General features: G+C 41.7%; 1 protein-coding gene across 1 annotated transcript in view; it reads right to left on the bottom strand.

Annotated features, from left to right (window-relative positions):
* Nucleotides 1-13,622, bottom strand: part of MAP2K5 (mitogen-activated protein kinase kinase 5) — a 122,726-nt gene that overhangs the window by 63,427 nt on the left and 45,677 nt on the right. Inside the window, exons 10-15 of the mRNA XM_042474986.1 lie at nucleotides 13,201-13,269; nucleotides 13,023-13,104; nucleotides 11,403-11,464; nucleotides 6,835-6,883; nucleotides 5,756-5,829; nucleotides 4,696-4,746 (exon numbers count right to left, since the gene is read on the bottom strand). Coding sequence (XP_042330920.1) covers nucleotides 4,696-4,746; nucleotides 5,756-5,829; nucleotides 6,835-6,883; nucleotides 11,403-11,464; nucleotides 13,023-13,104; nucleotides 13,201-13,269 — 387 coding nt within the window. The remainder of the gene's footprint in view (nucleotides 1-4,695; nucleotides 4,747-5,755; nucleotides 5,830-6,834; nucleotides 6,884-11,402; nucleotides 11,465-13,022; nucleotides 13,105-13,200; nucleotides 13,270-13,622) is intronic.

Raw genomic sequence — 13,622 nt, 5'->3', positions numbered from 1 at the left:
ATTTGGGGAGGTCAGCCTCACACACCTGACCTCAGACGCTATGGGGCTTGATGCAATGAGGGCTATGGGGTCAGGCACATCTCTCCCACTCCATCGCAGCTGCTGGGCCAAGGTGGGAGGGAATGATAGGCAAGGAAGTGATTCTGAAGGGCCAGTCCCAGCCTCTGCAAGCCAGAAGCAAGGAGCTGAATCCTTCCTTTGCAATGAATACAGACAACCCAGGAATGGCTTGCATCAGCCCAGTTTGCCTAACAAACACTTCAAGAATCCATCTGTTGTTGTTATGTGCTTTCAAGTTGTTTTGGTCTTATGAGGACCCCAAGGCAAGCTCCTAGTCCTTCTGGGGTTTGAAAATGTGTATGTCATGCCAGTAGTCCCAGTTTCAGTGTTCTGAATATGGCCTTTGCTCTTCTTTATGACAAGGAGAATTAGAATGAGTTAGAAAAGCAAGCAAGCAAGCAAGGGGAAAAGGGAGCTGGGAATGTTTAGCCTGGAGAAGAGAAGGTTAAGAGGTGATATGATAACCCTGTTTAAATATTTGAAGGGATTTCACGTTCAGGAGGGAGCAAGCTTGTTTTCTGCTACTCCAGAGACTAGGACCCAGAACAATGGATGCAAGCTTCAAGAAAAGAGATTCCACCTCAACATTAGGAGGAACTTCCTGAGAGTAAGGGCTGTTCGACAGTGGAACACACTTCTTCCTCAGAGCGTAGTGGAGTCTCCTTCCTTGGAGGTCTTTAAAACAGAGGCTGGATGGCCATCTGTCGGGGATGCTTTGATTTGGATTTCCTGCATGGCAGAATGGGGTTGGACTGGATGGCCCTTGAGGTCTCTTCCAACTCTATGATTCTATGATTCTAAGAAAAAGAAAGTATCAGCTGTGAAACGAATGATGGAGATAAACTCAGTTTGCACAATCCGTACAGGATTGCGGCCTGCACTTGTTTGGGAAGGAATGGTCTCTTTCTAACCTTTTCTACAGTGCTTAGTATAATTCTGAGATATGATGAGGAGGAGGACGATGACGATTAGAGGAGGAAGAGGCAGAGGGGAAGAAACTCCGAGAGAAAAGCTGGCATTGTGGCGCCCATGCAGTTGTCTTGTTTTGGAGTCACCTGGCAAGTCCCTTCAACTGCAGGTGGGTTGAAAGCGGCTTGCCAAGAGCACAGCTGAAGGGCCAGAAGGAGGGCAGCCGCACTTTTGACATCTTGAGGCAATATTTCTGAGTTGCTTTCACGCCAGGCGACAGCAGGCCACCCATGAGACACCTGATCCAGCACTAAAGATGCCCTTTTGCAAAGTATCTTTGAGCAGGGACCTCGAAGGAGTCAGTGTATGTGCAGCTCCCTTCACTCCAAGAGTTGGAGACGTTTTGTCAGAAGAAAAATGGGCATTTCAATCTCTGGGTAGCTCTCTTTGTGTATTTGTGTGTATGTCTTACCCCATGAATCTCATAAGCTGAAATTTAGGTATGTCGGGAATGGCTGCGTTGTTGCGTTTGTTTTGTCTTCCTTGTCTGAGATGAGTTGATCTGGCCTTTGTTATTCACATTTTATTTAGCCCCCAGACAGCATCCCAAACAAAAAGGCACCACGAGGGGCCCAACAAAACAGTTGCATCTGCCCATCATGGTCCATATGCCCAGATGGAACAAGGAGACAGTTTTGCTCCTGCCTTTCTGTTTTCCTATACTGATATAACACTCTTCCTCCCCATTTAAGATTAAAGCAAATATACACAAGACAAAAAAAATCTGACAATTGGAAACAAATTTCTTTCAAGAAGCAAAGCAGTCCTAACACAGAACTGATGAAACATCTTAAAGCTTTAATCCTCACGCTTTCAATTAACAGATGAATGCATCACAGTCGTCCGTAAACAATAAGGAGGGGGAAAAAAGTAATTTCTTTAATGCACACCTGGGAAATAGATGTGTAATCGAGGGTTGTACATTAAAAAGAATAATACAATTTAATTATTACTGCTATTTAAGGCCATCAAGAAGAGCTGGATTTAGATAAAATAATTTGTTTGAAGGCTCCCTGGCCTAAATTGGAGCGTTCCAGCTCCTTTGTAGACTGAAAGCATGGCAAACTAGCAAGGTAATAATAATAATAATAATAATAATAATAATAATAATAATAATAATAATATTTATTTGTATCCCACCCCTCTGAGAACAATCGGGGCGGCTAACAAAGTTAAAAATACAAAACATATAAAATCCCTGGTACCCTCCCCTCCTTAAAAAAGTATTAAATTAATGCAATATTTAAAAAACAGAACAACAAACAAACAAACAAACAAACATACAAGTTAAAACTGACCAGAAGGTCAACAACAACATACCAACAAACAATCAGTGGGAGCAGCAGTATCTTTCCCAGACATTTTTCTAAGGCTGGGTTCTCTATTCTGGGAAGGCCTGCCGGAAGAGATCCATCTTAACAGCCTTTTTAAAGCTGTCTAAGGATGTAAGTAGACAGATCTCATCTGGAGGCCGTTCCACAGTCTGGGGGCGACGATGGAAAATGCCCTCTGGGAGGTAGCCGAAAGCCTAGATGTTTGTGGCTGAAGTAGGCCTCTCCCAGAGGAGTGGAGTGCGCAGGGAGGATTGTAGGGGAGAAGGCGCTCCCGGAGATAGCTTGGACCCAAGCCATTTAGGGCTTTAAAGGTGATAACCAACACCTTGTACTGGGTCCAGAAGCTAATGGGCAGCCAGTGGAGGGACTTTAGAACCGGGGTAATATGGTAGGTAATATTATTCTACCTCTTGCACTTTGAGAGGTTAAGCCTTATATATGTGTTTGTTGTTCAGAAAAGAGATAAGCAGATCATTGACTGGAAAAGGAAAGAAGCAAAGTCAGGACCATTTGTCATTCAAGATACTCTTGGTTTCAATTCATTCCTGTTTGAGTTGGCAAGTAGAAGTGGGGGAGAATCTCCTTTTTTTATGCAGCAGCGAGGTGACAAATGGGGTTTTTGGTACTAGTTTGGCCACGAAACCCATGGGTGACCTTGGGCAAGTTACATGCTCTCAGCCTGAAATTTGAACAAAGCTTGCCAAGAAAACCCCATGATAGGGTTGCCTTAGGGTCACCACAAGTCAGAACTGACTTGGAAAGCACACAACAACAACCACTTATGGGAAGGTGGAGAGCATGCCCCATGCTGTGGCACCACTATCTGTTTCCATCTACAATAAAGACATGATTCCAGAATGACACAATGACCCCAATCCTATATGGATGGGGTCCAGGATAAATAAGAAACCGTAATTCCTAATATGAGCCTGCCCAAGTTTCAAAATCAGTGGTGGCAGGGCTTTCTCTCAGTCCCACCACCATCACAGGTGCATTTGGGAAGAACATAGGGCATAGGACAGAGCCTACTTGGTGGCTGTTCCCAAGTTGTGGAAATCTCCACACAAGAGGTTCAGTTTCCCTCCAGGGTCTGGTCTCCTCCTATTAAAGCCTCAGCAACACCCCCCCCCCCCCCGGTTAAGTCCCCACTCAGTTCAGGAGGATCCCAATTTGAATACTGGGGTCTTTGACAGTAGTGCATCCTTTATGTTCCCTTCAGTCACGTCCCTGGCTTGCCAGAGCAGACATGTCACAACTGTTCCCACCTAAGAACTTCCTTGAGCAAGCTAAACCCCTTTTCCCCTCTTGGTTGTATGCGATTCTGTTGCACTTATTATTTCTTGCACACTTTCTAACATAATATGATAGCCTTGTTTAAATATTTGAAGGGGTGTCATATTGAGGATGGAGCAAGCTTCTTTTCTGCTGCTCCAGAAAATAGGACACAATGGAGCAATGGATACAAGCTCCAGGAAAAGAGATTCCAGCTCAATGTTAGGAGGCTTTGGAGACTGGCGGAGTCTCCTTCTTTGGAAATCTTTAAACAGAGGCTGGATGGACATCTCTCGGGGGTGTTTTGATTGTGAGTTCCTGCATGGGTTGGACTGGACGGCCCTTGTGGTCTCTTCCAACTCTCCGATTCCATGGTGGCCATTCCTTCCAGCACTGATACCATTCTTCTTACAACCCTTGGCAACACTAAGGGAACTCAACATGACCAGGCCCAGGGACCACTATAGCAGAGCATAGACTTGAGCATCAGTCCCTCTTGGAATTCACTCCAGAGCCCTAAATGTCTTCCTAGGTCCACTCAAAACCATCTGCAAAAGGGTTTTTCCATTTGTTATGGTTCGAACAGAGAAAGAGACAGAGAAATGCCCCATTGATGGAAGTAAATGGGCAGACTGCACAGGCACAGGAGTCCCATATGTGCACGTTGTTGTTGTTGTTGTTGTGTGACTTCAAGTATTTTCTGACTTATGGCTACCTTAAGGCAACCTTGTCATGTTTTATTCTTGGCAAGGTTTGGTGAGAGGAGGTTGGCTATTGCTTTCTCCTGCGGCTGAGAGCATGCAACTTGCCTAAGGTTACCAATGGACTTCTCCAGACTCATAGTCCAACACTCAAACTACTATGCCACACTGGCACCTTACGTTTTTAATATTACCATTTGGCGTTTCAGTTTTAGATTGTTTTCTTATCTTCATATACATTGTCTTTAAACATTAATGCACGACTCACACAACAGTAGAAGAATTGGTGTCTAAACAAAACTGCAGGAAAACCTGAGCAACCCACATTAGCAACTTGGTTAATAATGGAAGTTACTTACCGCCATGTAGGCGTTTGTGCCGACGTATGTCTTGGCAATGGAATTCACCAGCTATCAGACAAAAACAGCCTGTTAGAGCCATATAAAGATAATGTGGGAATAAAACGGGCAATTATTCCTCATTTAACCTACAATCATCCCATGTATAAATCAGCTAAAGATTATAGAAAGGGGAGGGGGAGGAAGACAAATTTCCCTGTGAAGGCATTAAAATGATTAAACGCCCCTCCTCTCCTTTGGAACAAGAGTCCTAATTTGAAACAACCACGATGTTTCAGTTTATAGCAGACAACCTTAAAGAGAATTGGGTTTTAAACAGGATGCTTAGAGTTTTTAGTACCCCACCAACCAGTTGGATATAAAAAGTATATATATATTTCGTCTTCAGCAAATGCATTCAGTCCTCCTCCTCCTCTTCCCCCAACTGTCAGCTGGCTCAAAATGTGAATAAAGCCACCTTCATTATCAGGCTGGAATGAACACTAAATATGCTGGAGGGACAACAGACTTTGACAACGCATAATGCGCCAGTGACCTTCTCTTTGGTCCTCGTGTTTCGCTGGGAGGAAAGGTGGCTGCAATTCAATTCAACATCGCAGTGAGCGCATGGGTCAGTATCACAGAGGTTTCTCAGGGGAAGCCCAAAATGGAAATTAATTAAAATTTGTGCCGCACATTGTCGGAGCCCATCGCCATTGTTGCTCCCAATATTAATTTTTACCATGGGCCAGTCGGTCTCCCCAGGCGCTCCTCTCGCTCTGCCCTCCCTTTTGTTCGGCCCAAACGCTTCCGGAGCCAAGCTGCATATCAATGAAGTTTGCCATTCGTAAGTAGTAATTACAATATCAGCAGTTTTTACTGTCATTAAACAATGAACAATCATATTTTGATGAAGAAAAGTCGCCGGGAGATTAAAAGGGATGAATCGGGTGCTCCCAGCAGAGCCAGGCTTGCGGCATCAGGCTCCGTTTGTCTTGCGGCCATCGGAGGTGTGTGTGTGTTTGTGTGTATTTGAATAGAGGCTGGGGAGGGAGAATTGTGAGGAATTTTGGAGCCATACCTGTGTGCTAACCCCAAAGTCGCACAACTTGACCTGGCCTCTGGTATTCACCAACATATTTGAGGGCTTTACATCTGTACAGAGAGAGCAAAGAAGGATGATGAAACACATACATACTGCATTCACTTTGTAAGGGTGCATCTACACTGCAGAATTAGTGCAGTTTGACATCGCTTTAACTGCTATGGCTCCATGCTATGGAATGCTTGGATTTTTCAGGCTAGATTCTGGGAGAATCTATTCCTGATGTTTCTCCTGCATCTGTGGCTGTATGTATCAGTATGCAAAGGGGTCTTGTAGCACCTTTGAGACTAAATGAAAGAAAGGAGTTGGTAGCATGAGCTTTCATAGACTTCAACCTATTTAGGCTTAAAGAGGTTGGCAGCATGAACTTTTGTAGACTTGAGTCTACTTAGGCTCAAGTCTACAAAAGCTCATGCTACCAACTTCTTTCTTTCAGTTAGTCTCAAAAGTGCCATAAGATCCCTTTGCACACTGTTTCGACATAGAGTTGGCCCTCCTTATCCACGGACTTTTTTTTTATCCAAGCATCCATGGCTTGAATATATTAAAAAAGTATAAATTTCAAACAGCAAACCTTGATTTTTCCATTTTATATAGAGGGCACCATTTTGCTATGCCTCTCTATTTAATGGGACTTGAACACCTATGGATTTTGTTATCCATGGTGGATCCTGGAACCAAACCCCAGAGGATAACAAGGACCTACTGTATTGCATTTGCTGGGCACACAGCTATAAACATATCAAAATATAAACTGCTTTTCATTGACTTATCTATTTAATACACAATAGCTAATGTATTGGAGGAAAAAACCAATTGCCCAAATTTTTAGTTGTTTTGAAACTTTGGTTTGTTATCTGATGGTGTGGATGTGGGTGCAAATCCGGGTCCAGCCAAATTTTCACTTCGTGAAAAAGTCAAAGTAGTCTGTTGCTTTACAAGAGATAACTAACAATAAACCAGTTTAAGATTTCACAGTGATTCATTTTCTGGAATTAGGGCAAACCATGATATTGATTCAGAACAGGTAACAAAAAGAAAAAATCACAACTCACCCCTATGCAAAATTTTTAAGCTCCATAAATATGTAAGGCCTTTAACAACCTAGAAATGAAGAAGAGAGAAAAAGGAATTGAAGACAATAAATAAAAATATGCAACAGAGATGAGCCTTTCCAATTTATTTTATCTGCTAGAGCTAATATTCTATTTTATCCCGTGGCAAAAATGACAAAAGACAGATCAGATCAGTTCGACAGATGAACACATGGTCTCTTCCGTCATATTGCTCTTTTCTTACTATCATTATTAGTAGCCAATAACGTCCCTAATCCTCTTTTAAAAGCTAAATGCTGCCACTTCATCCCATCGCATTGAGCTCCAGGTTTCCTAGCCATTCTGTAATGAAAGATGAAGAAATCACAAGGAGGTGGCTTCTCAATGGAAGTGCCTAGACAGAGATCAAAGTGCCCTTCCGTTTGTCTTTATTATTAATAAGGTCAATGACAATGCATGTATAGGCATGATCACTTCTGCTGTTTGGTTTTCTTTTTTCACATTGCTCTGTTAGGAATACTTAGGCAAAACTTGCAGAATGTACTTCTTCATTTTCTAGAAATAGATAAAAAGTGCAGGGAAGCGTATTGTACCAGGTACATGAGAGACACAGATAGAGAGAACCCCCCATAAAAGTACCATGCTACCTAGACTATGCCATTCAATGGAGAGATCCCCACGTTTCAGTTCCACTATATCAGCAGGTAAGAACAGGTTGCTTACCTGCAACTGTGCTTTTTTGAGCGGCTACCTGTCTGCGTATAGGGTTGCAAATGTTGCCCACAGTCTTCCTGTCTCACCTTTTAAAGCCCCATTTTAAATGATACCCTATGTTTTGTTTTTGTAGCCCTGCATCTGTTGGGTCTACAAAGACCACCTTTCCACCAAACTCTGGCTGATTTCCATTCATCTCCCTGGTTTATGTATACGTTTCATGGCAATTAGAAACCACAGGGTGTATTTTATTTTTCTGCAGCCTGCAATGAATAAACCAGGATGTTGGGGAGAGGCTTCGAAGGAAGTTTTCATATATACTGATTGATTGCTTTAAAAAGGCAGTTAAGACGTATCTCTTCCAACAGGCCTTTCCAGATTAGGAGGAACTTCTAGGAAGTTGGCATTTATTCATTTGACAATTGCCCTAAACTGCCTCACCCCTGTTTTAATAATTGTTTTAACAACAGTCCAATAATTTAACTGTATTTTATTGTGGGTGGGAGGGTTAGGGAGGTTTTGGCATATAATGAAACATGCTGTTATTGTATTTATGGATATTTTTTAGTGTAAGCCACTTCAGTCATTTGGAGAAGCGGGATATAAATACATTTTATTATAACATATATATTATATATTACAAATACAGTGTGACCTTCCCATCCAGGATGGGAATAAACATAAAAGCTCAAGCCTATATTAGTCAATGGGAGGCGATGTGCCCATTACATAAACATGGAACAAGTATTGTGTCCATATGTTGGAAGAAAATAACAGAAACTGTTCACAAATTTACAGGTTGCGTTTTCACGCAACGGAGCAGAACTGGGTCCTAAGTAGAAAAATCAGTCCTGTTCCATTACATAAAAGATGGCTAAATGTCCCAGTTCTCACTTTGTGTACATTGCAGCAAAATCTCCGGAGGCAACACTGCACCAGAGTTTTAAAAAAATCTGTTCATTACAACATGGGCGCACAGTTTTCATGTATTTTTAATTATTGGGGTTTTTTTAAACAACAGACCAAACAAAAATTAACATCAATTACACAAACTTTATAAATCCAAGCAGACAAAAACCCAAGCTACGGAGTTCATAAAGAGCTTTTGCAGTAAGCTACGTCTGCCATACAAGTGGTTATAAAAAGGCACATTATTAACCAAACAATGCTACGTTTTATATTTCAACTTTAAAAAAGAAAGCAATGGCGTTGCAAACTCCAAGTCTAAAGATGGCCCCATAACCCCTTGTACATTGATTGGAAATGACAGCTATTCACTTATACTAAACAAGAGGCCATTTTCCAACAAGGTATTAAAGAGTGTATTAAAAGAGACGCCGGCATAGAATTTCTTTTGACCGAACCGCTCCACGAGGCATTGCAGGTATTCAGCAAAGTAGGTTTTGACAACAATAACTTGACAAAGCCTTGACACAAATAGTAGTTATATCTGCCATCACTCACTCAACTCTCTTGACAGTTGAAGTACACATCTTTTGCCAGGAAGAACTTCAATCAACATTAGCACTCAAAACGCAGAGCACTGTGTCACCGCTTCAGGAGCGGAAAGGAAAATAAACGTGTGAAGTGGCAAGCAAAAGGCAGCGGAGGTAGCCCAGCCCCAGCTTAGATGCAACGTTAGAGGAATGCGTGTGGCATGCGCAGCCCTCCGCTTGTCTCTGCCTCAAGCAGCTTTGAGAGCTATGCTTTTTAAAAATCTTTAGAATAGAAGGTAAAGCAATGGGCAATGTGGATCCATCCATTTTCCCCACCGTTCCGTGGAAAGATGCGCCCAAAGGCCAGGGTTTGAATCAGAGCTGAACTGAGCCTGGAGACAAAACAAACTCTGAAAATCGGCATTTGCTTGTGCAAAGTTTAGACGCATTTTCTCTAATGCCAAATGTGTGTTGGAAGAATAAAGTTGAAGGTAGGGATTTTAGATAACAGGTTGACTTAAATCTGATGGATTGATACTTCCTTCCATCTTTCGATCTTTAACCTTCTTTCCTTTATCTGTGAGCCGCCTTGGGTCCCTCCACAGAGAAAAGTGATCATCATTATCATCATCTTCATCATCATCTTCATCATCTTCTTCTGTGTGTTCTTTAAAATTGTTTTAAAACTAGCTAAACACTTGATTGTTTTACTATACTAATCAATTTAAGTGCACTTTAATAATGCAATTCATGGTGGGTTTTTCTTGTTGCTGTTGCACCTGTGTTTTAATCTTATAGTGAGCTTCTCTTGAGTTTAAATATTGGAATGGAATCAGGACAATTAAAACAACAACAACAACGGCTGCCTCTTAAGTGCTGGTCTCAGCTTTAACATTTGAATTTGACTCTCAAAGTCAGATTTTTCAAAATGCAGAAGCAGTCTGCATTTCAGCTTGGCTGCCATCTCACTGCGTTGGGCAGCCTTGACTTTCTTGTCCATAAAACTGTTGCAAGATGCCATTGGTGAGACGCACATGACTCACAAGTATTCTTAACTTACTGTAAACTACAGTAGACGCAAGATGATAGCGAGAATAATACTGTGCAAACAGCAAAAACGAAACAGTTTTAGACTCGCCTTTTAAAAGCAAGAACACAACCACAATGAAAAACAAAAGCCAAGCTCTCTCACGTCCCACAAGGACCCACACTGGGCCTAAAACTAAGTCCATCTGGAACCGCTCCAAAGAGACAGCGCCAGATGAAAAGAAGCTCTTCACGCGCGCAGCTAAAGTGGAGAGAACGAAGCTGAGCTGTGAATTGCAAAGAAAGAAGCCCAGATAGCTGCCTGCGTTAGATTAAAGGATTTCGGTTGTCAGCTTGATGTATAATGAGTGTGGAAAACAGGCATTTAATTAAATGGTACATTACAGAGTAACTTTGTTATGCTTTAAGCCACTTACATTATCAAAGCCTGCTTTGGATTTAGCAATTGTTCAGCGACACCCTTCCCTGCGACATCCAAGACTTTCTCGCCAATGGTCTTTAGCTTTAAAATCAAGATGCGTTCTCTCCTGAGACTTGGAAAATTTTAGCTTATGGGGGCAATGGAAGCCACTAGATGCTTTATCTGTGCAACGCTTCCTTTTTTTGTCAGAAGGCTAGCCATGTTTAATCTGTACCAACAAAATAATCAGGAGCCTTGTGGCACCCAGATGTCTGATGGATTTGTCTATCGGACAAATTCTCCAAGAGCATGTAATGAAATGTAATGCTATAATACAGTATCCTTCAAGCTTCAGTCCTACAAATGTTTTGAATTTCATCTCATGGAAGCCCTAACCAACATGGCTGCTGGACAGGGTTTGTGCCAGAGGTTGGGAACCACTGCTATACTAGACAAATTTGTTGTTGTGTGCCTTCAAGTCATTCCCAACTTATGGCCATCCTATCGTAGGGATTTCTTGGCCAAGAGTTGTTCAGAAGAGGTTTGCCATTGCCTTCCCCTGAGGCTGAGAGAGAGGACTTGGCCAAGGTTGCCCAATGGGTTTCATGGACATGCTGAGATTTGAATCCTGGTCTCCAGTGTTGTAGTCCAACACTGAAACTACTACTAACTCTTACTAGATAAATCAGATGCACCTACACAAGGTTATGTTTTCAAGGTTTATATTACTGCCATTTGATTTGCTGTTACCCGCCTCGATCCTCAAATAGGAAGAGGCAGGATACAAACAAACAAACAAACAAACAAATTATTATTATTATTATTATTATTATTAATAGGCTTGTTGCTCTCTCCTGTGTTCTCCTTTTTTGTCCCTCCCTAACGTTTCTATACTGCCACACATGGGATGTGATCAATATTTAATATTATCACATTAAAACAGAAACAAATGGAAAAAGCCAAATACTCACCGCTACGGCTATTCGTCCCAGGACATGTTCTGGAATTTTTCTGTAGACGTCTAAAGAGCCCCCTTCAGAAACAAACACAATATTCTCTGTTAATGTCAAACAATGGTGGCTATCGTAATTTTTTGTGGGGTTTTCGGGCCGTGTGGCCATGTTCTGGAAGAGCTGAATCCTGACGTTTCGCCAGCATCTGTGGCTTTGGCATCTTCAGAGAAACAGCAGGAACAAACTCTTTTACGTAGCCTGAAAGCCCCACAAAATACTATGGAGTCCGGTCGTGAAAGCCTTTGACTTCACATTGGCTATCATAACATTAGACATTTGCAGTGGGTTCTTGTTATCCACCCGAGTTTGGTTCTAGGACCCTCCAGTGGATACCAAAATCCATGGATGCTCATTATATACAATGGGGTAATAAAATGGTATCCCTTCTATAAAATGGCAAAATCAAGGTATGTACAATTTGTCTGTAAAGAGTGGGCTGAGTCTGCATTATGCAAAGAGAGAGGATTCAGTCTGCAATAAGCCAAGTGAGATTCCCAAAATCCTTGCTGGGACAAGGCATGGCATGGCAATGTACCATCAGAGAGGTATGTGCATTTGTCCCTCCATATTGGCTAGGATTAGGGGCACAAGGCTCCTGTGAATATGGAAAAACCACAAATAACAAAAACAGCATGTTTTTACCCAAGAGGACGCCTTTCTAGGAATCTCTAGGTCCTCCAGAGCAACTCTGTGGTCAATGTCCGACAAATACTGACCATAGAAACTGCACCGGAGGAGCTACAAAGGCCTCGTATTCTCTCTAGGAATCTCTAGGTCTTTCAGTGTACCTTTTAGTTAAAGTTGACCAAAGAGTTGCACTGGAGGACCTAGATATTCCTAGAGAGAACATATTAATAAAATCTGTAAATAATCAAATCTGCAAATATGGAGGGATGAGTGTACATTCCTAGCACAATGCAGCATCCTTTGAACCCTAGCAAGGGATAGAAAGGTACTCCAAGCCTCCATTTTGAGTCCCTTGCGCAGGAGCATCTGCTTCCCTTGGTTAAGGCATTTATAATTAAATGAATGCTGGGGTTAAATTGCAAAACAAAGCAGAGGCATAAGGCTCTTTATCCCGCGTTGGACTCCAAGTCTTTATCTTTTGCCATTCCCAACCAATTACTTGCTGAAAACACAGGCCAGTGGGTGAGCTAATAGGTTCCTTTCAAAGAAAGATCTGCGTTGGCGACTGAAACATTAAACGAGAGAACAGCTGTTTTGTCAGTAAAGACAGATTGTATGGAAGTGGAGAATATCAAACCACAGATAAACCAGGCTTTACTTCTGTTCTATTTAAATTTTCCATAAAAGTCAGTGCAACTCCATTCAGAAAGACATAACATACTTAACATCAAGCAGTCGTAACTCTCGCCAGCCTGATCTGGCAATGCTTGGGAACGGTTATTATTTTTTAAAATACCTTCTTTAAAAATAAAAATCAGCATCTCGCACCATCTGTAGGAATCGCTTTGCGCATCTTTTGAATGTGGGCTGAACAAATGTTCAGATGGATTTTGCCAATTATATTTCTGTAAACAGTCAAGGCTTTGCAAGACTATGTAACATGCTACTCACCGTCCATGAATTCAGTACAAAGGGAAATCCTGTTTTCTACAAAAAAAGCGCCATAAAATCCTATGATATAGGATGAATCACACTGTAAAAAGGAGGGGAAGAAAAGAGGCTGTTAATGCACTTCTACAGAAAAGAAGCAGACAAACAAAATTAAGATCTAAGTGCTGGAAAGACGTACCTTGTAAAGAATTTCTAACTCCGACATAATCTGCTTCTGAAGTTCCAATGTAATATCTAAAGGGATCACCTGAAAGCAAGCAATGAAACGTTACCTCTTCAGAAACGGGCATTAACACATCTATTGTTCTATGTATAAACCTTTATTAATTACGAATCAACAAATCGGACCTTTAAAAAAACAAATACAAACGCATGTACTAAGCATACGCATTAAACACAACACATATCATTCGATATCTACAAAAATAACTCACATAAAATCATTGCCTCACATCTTGTTCCCCGTTCAAACCAGTCAAATCCTTACATCTTCCTATCTCCCCTTCCTTAACCTTAACCTGCCTCCTTATACCTCCTTGTATTTCCCCTAACTTTTTATTTCACCCAGCTTTTCTACTTTTAATCATTAAGAGCAAAGCC

The sequence above is a fragment of the Sceloporus undulatus genome, chromosome 6, assembly GCF_019175285.1.
Source record: "Sceloporus undulatus isolate JIND9_A2432 ecotype Alabama chromosome 6, SceUnd_v1.1, whole genome shotgun sequence".
Classification (NCBI taxonomy): domain Eukaryota; kingdom Metazoa; phylum Chordata; class Lepidosauria; order Squamata; family Phrynosomatidae; genus Sceloporus; species Sceloporus undulatus.
The sequence above is the reverse complement of the archived record's forward strand: the minus strand, read 5'-3'. Positions and strand labels throughout refer to the sequence as shown.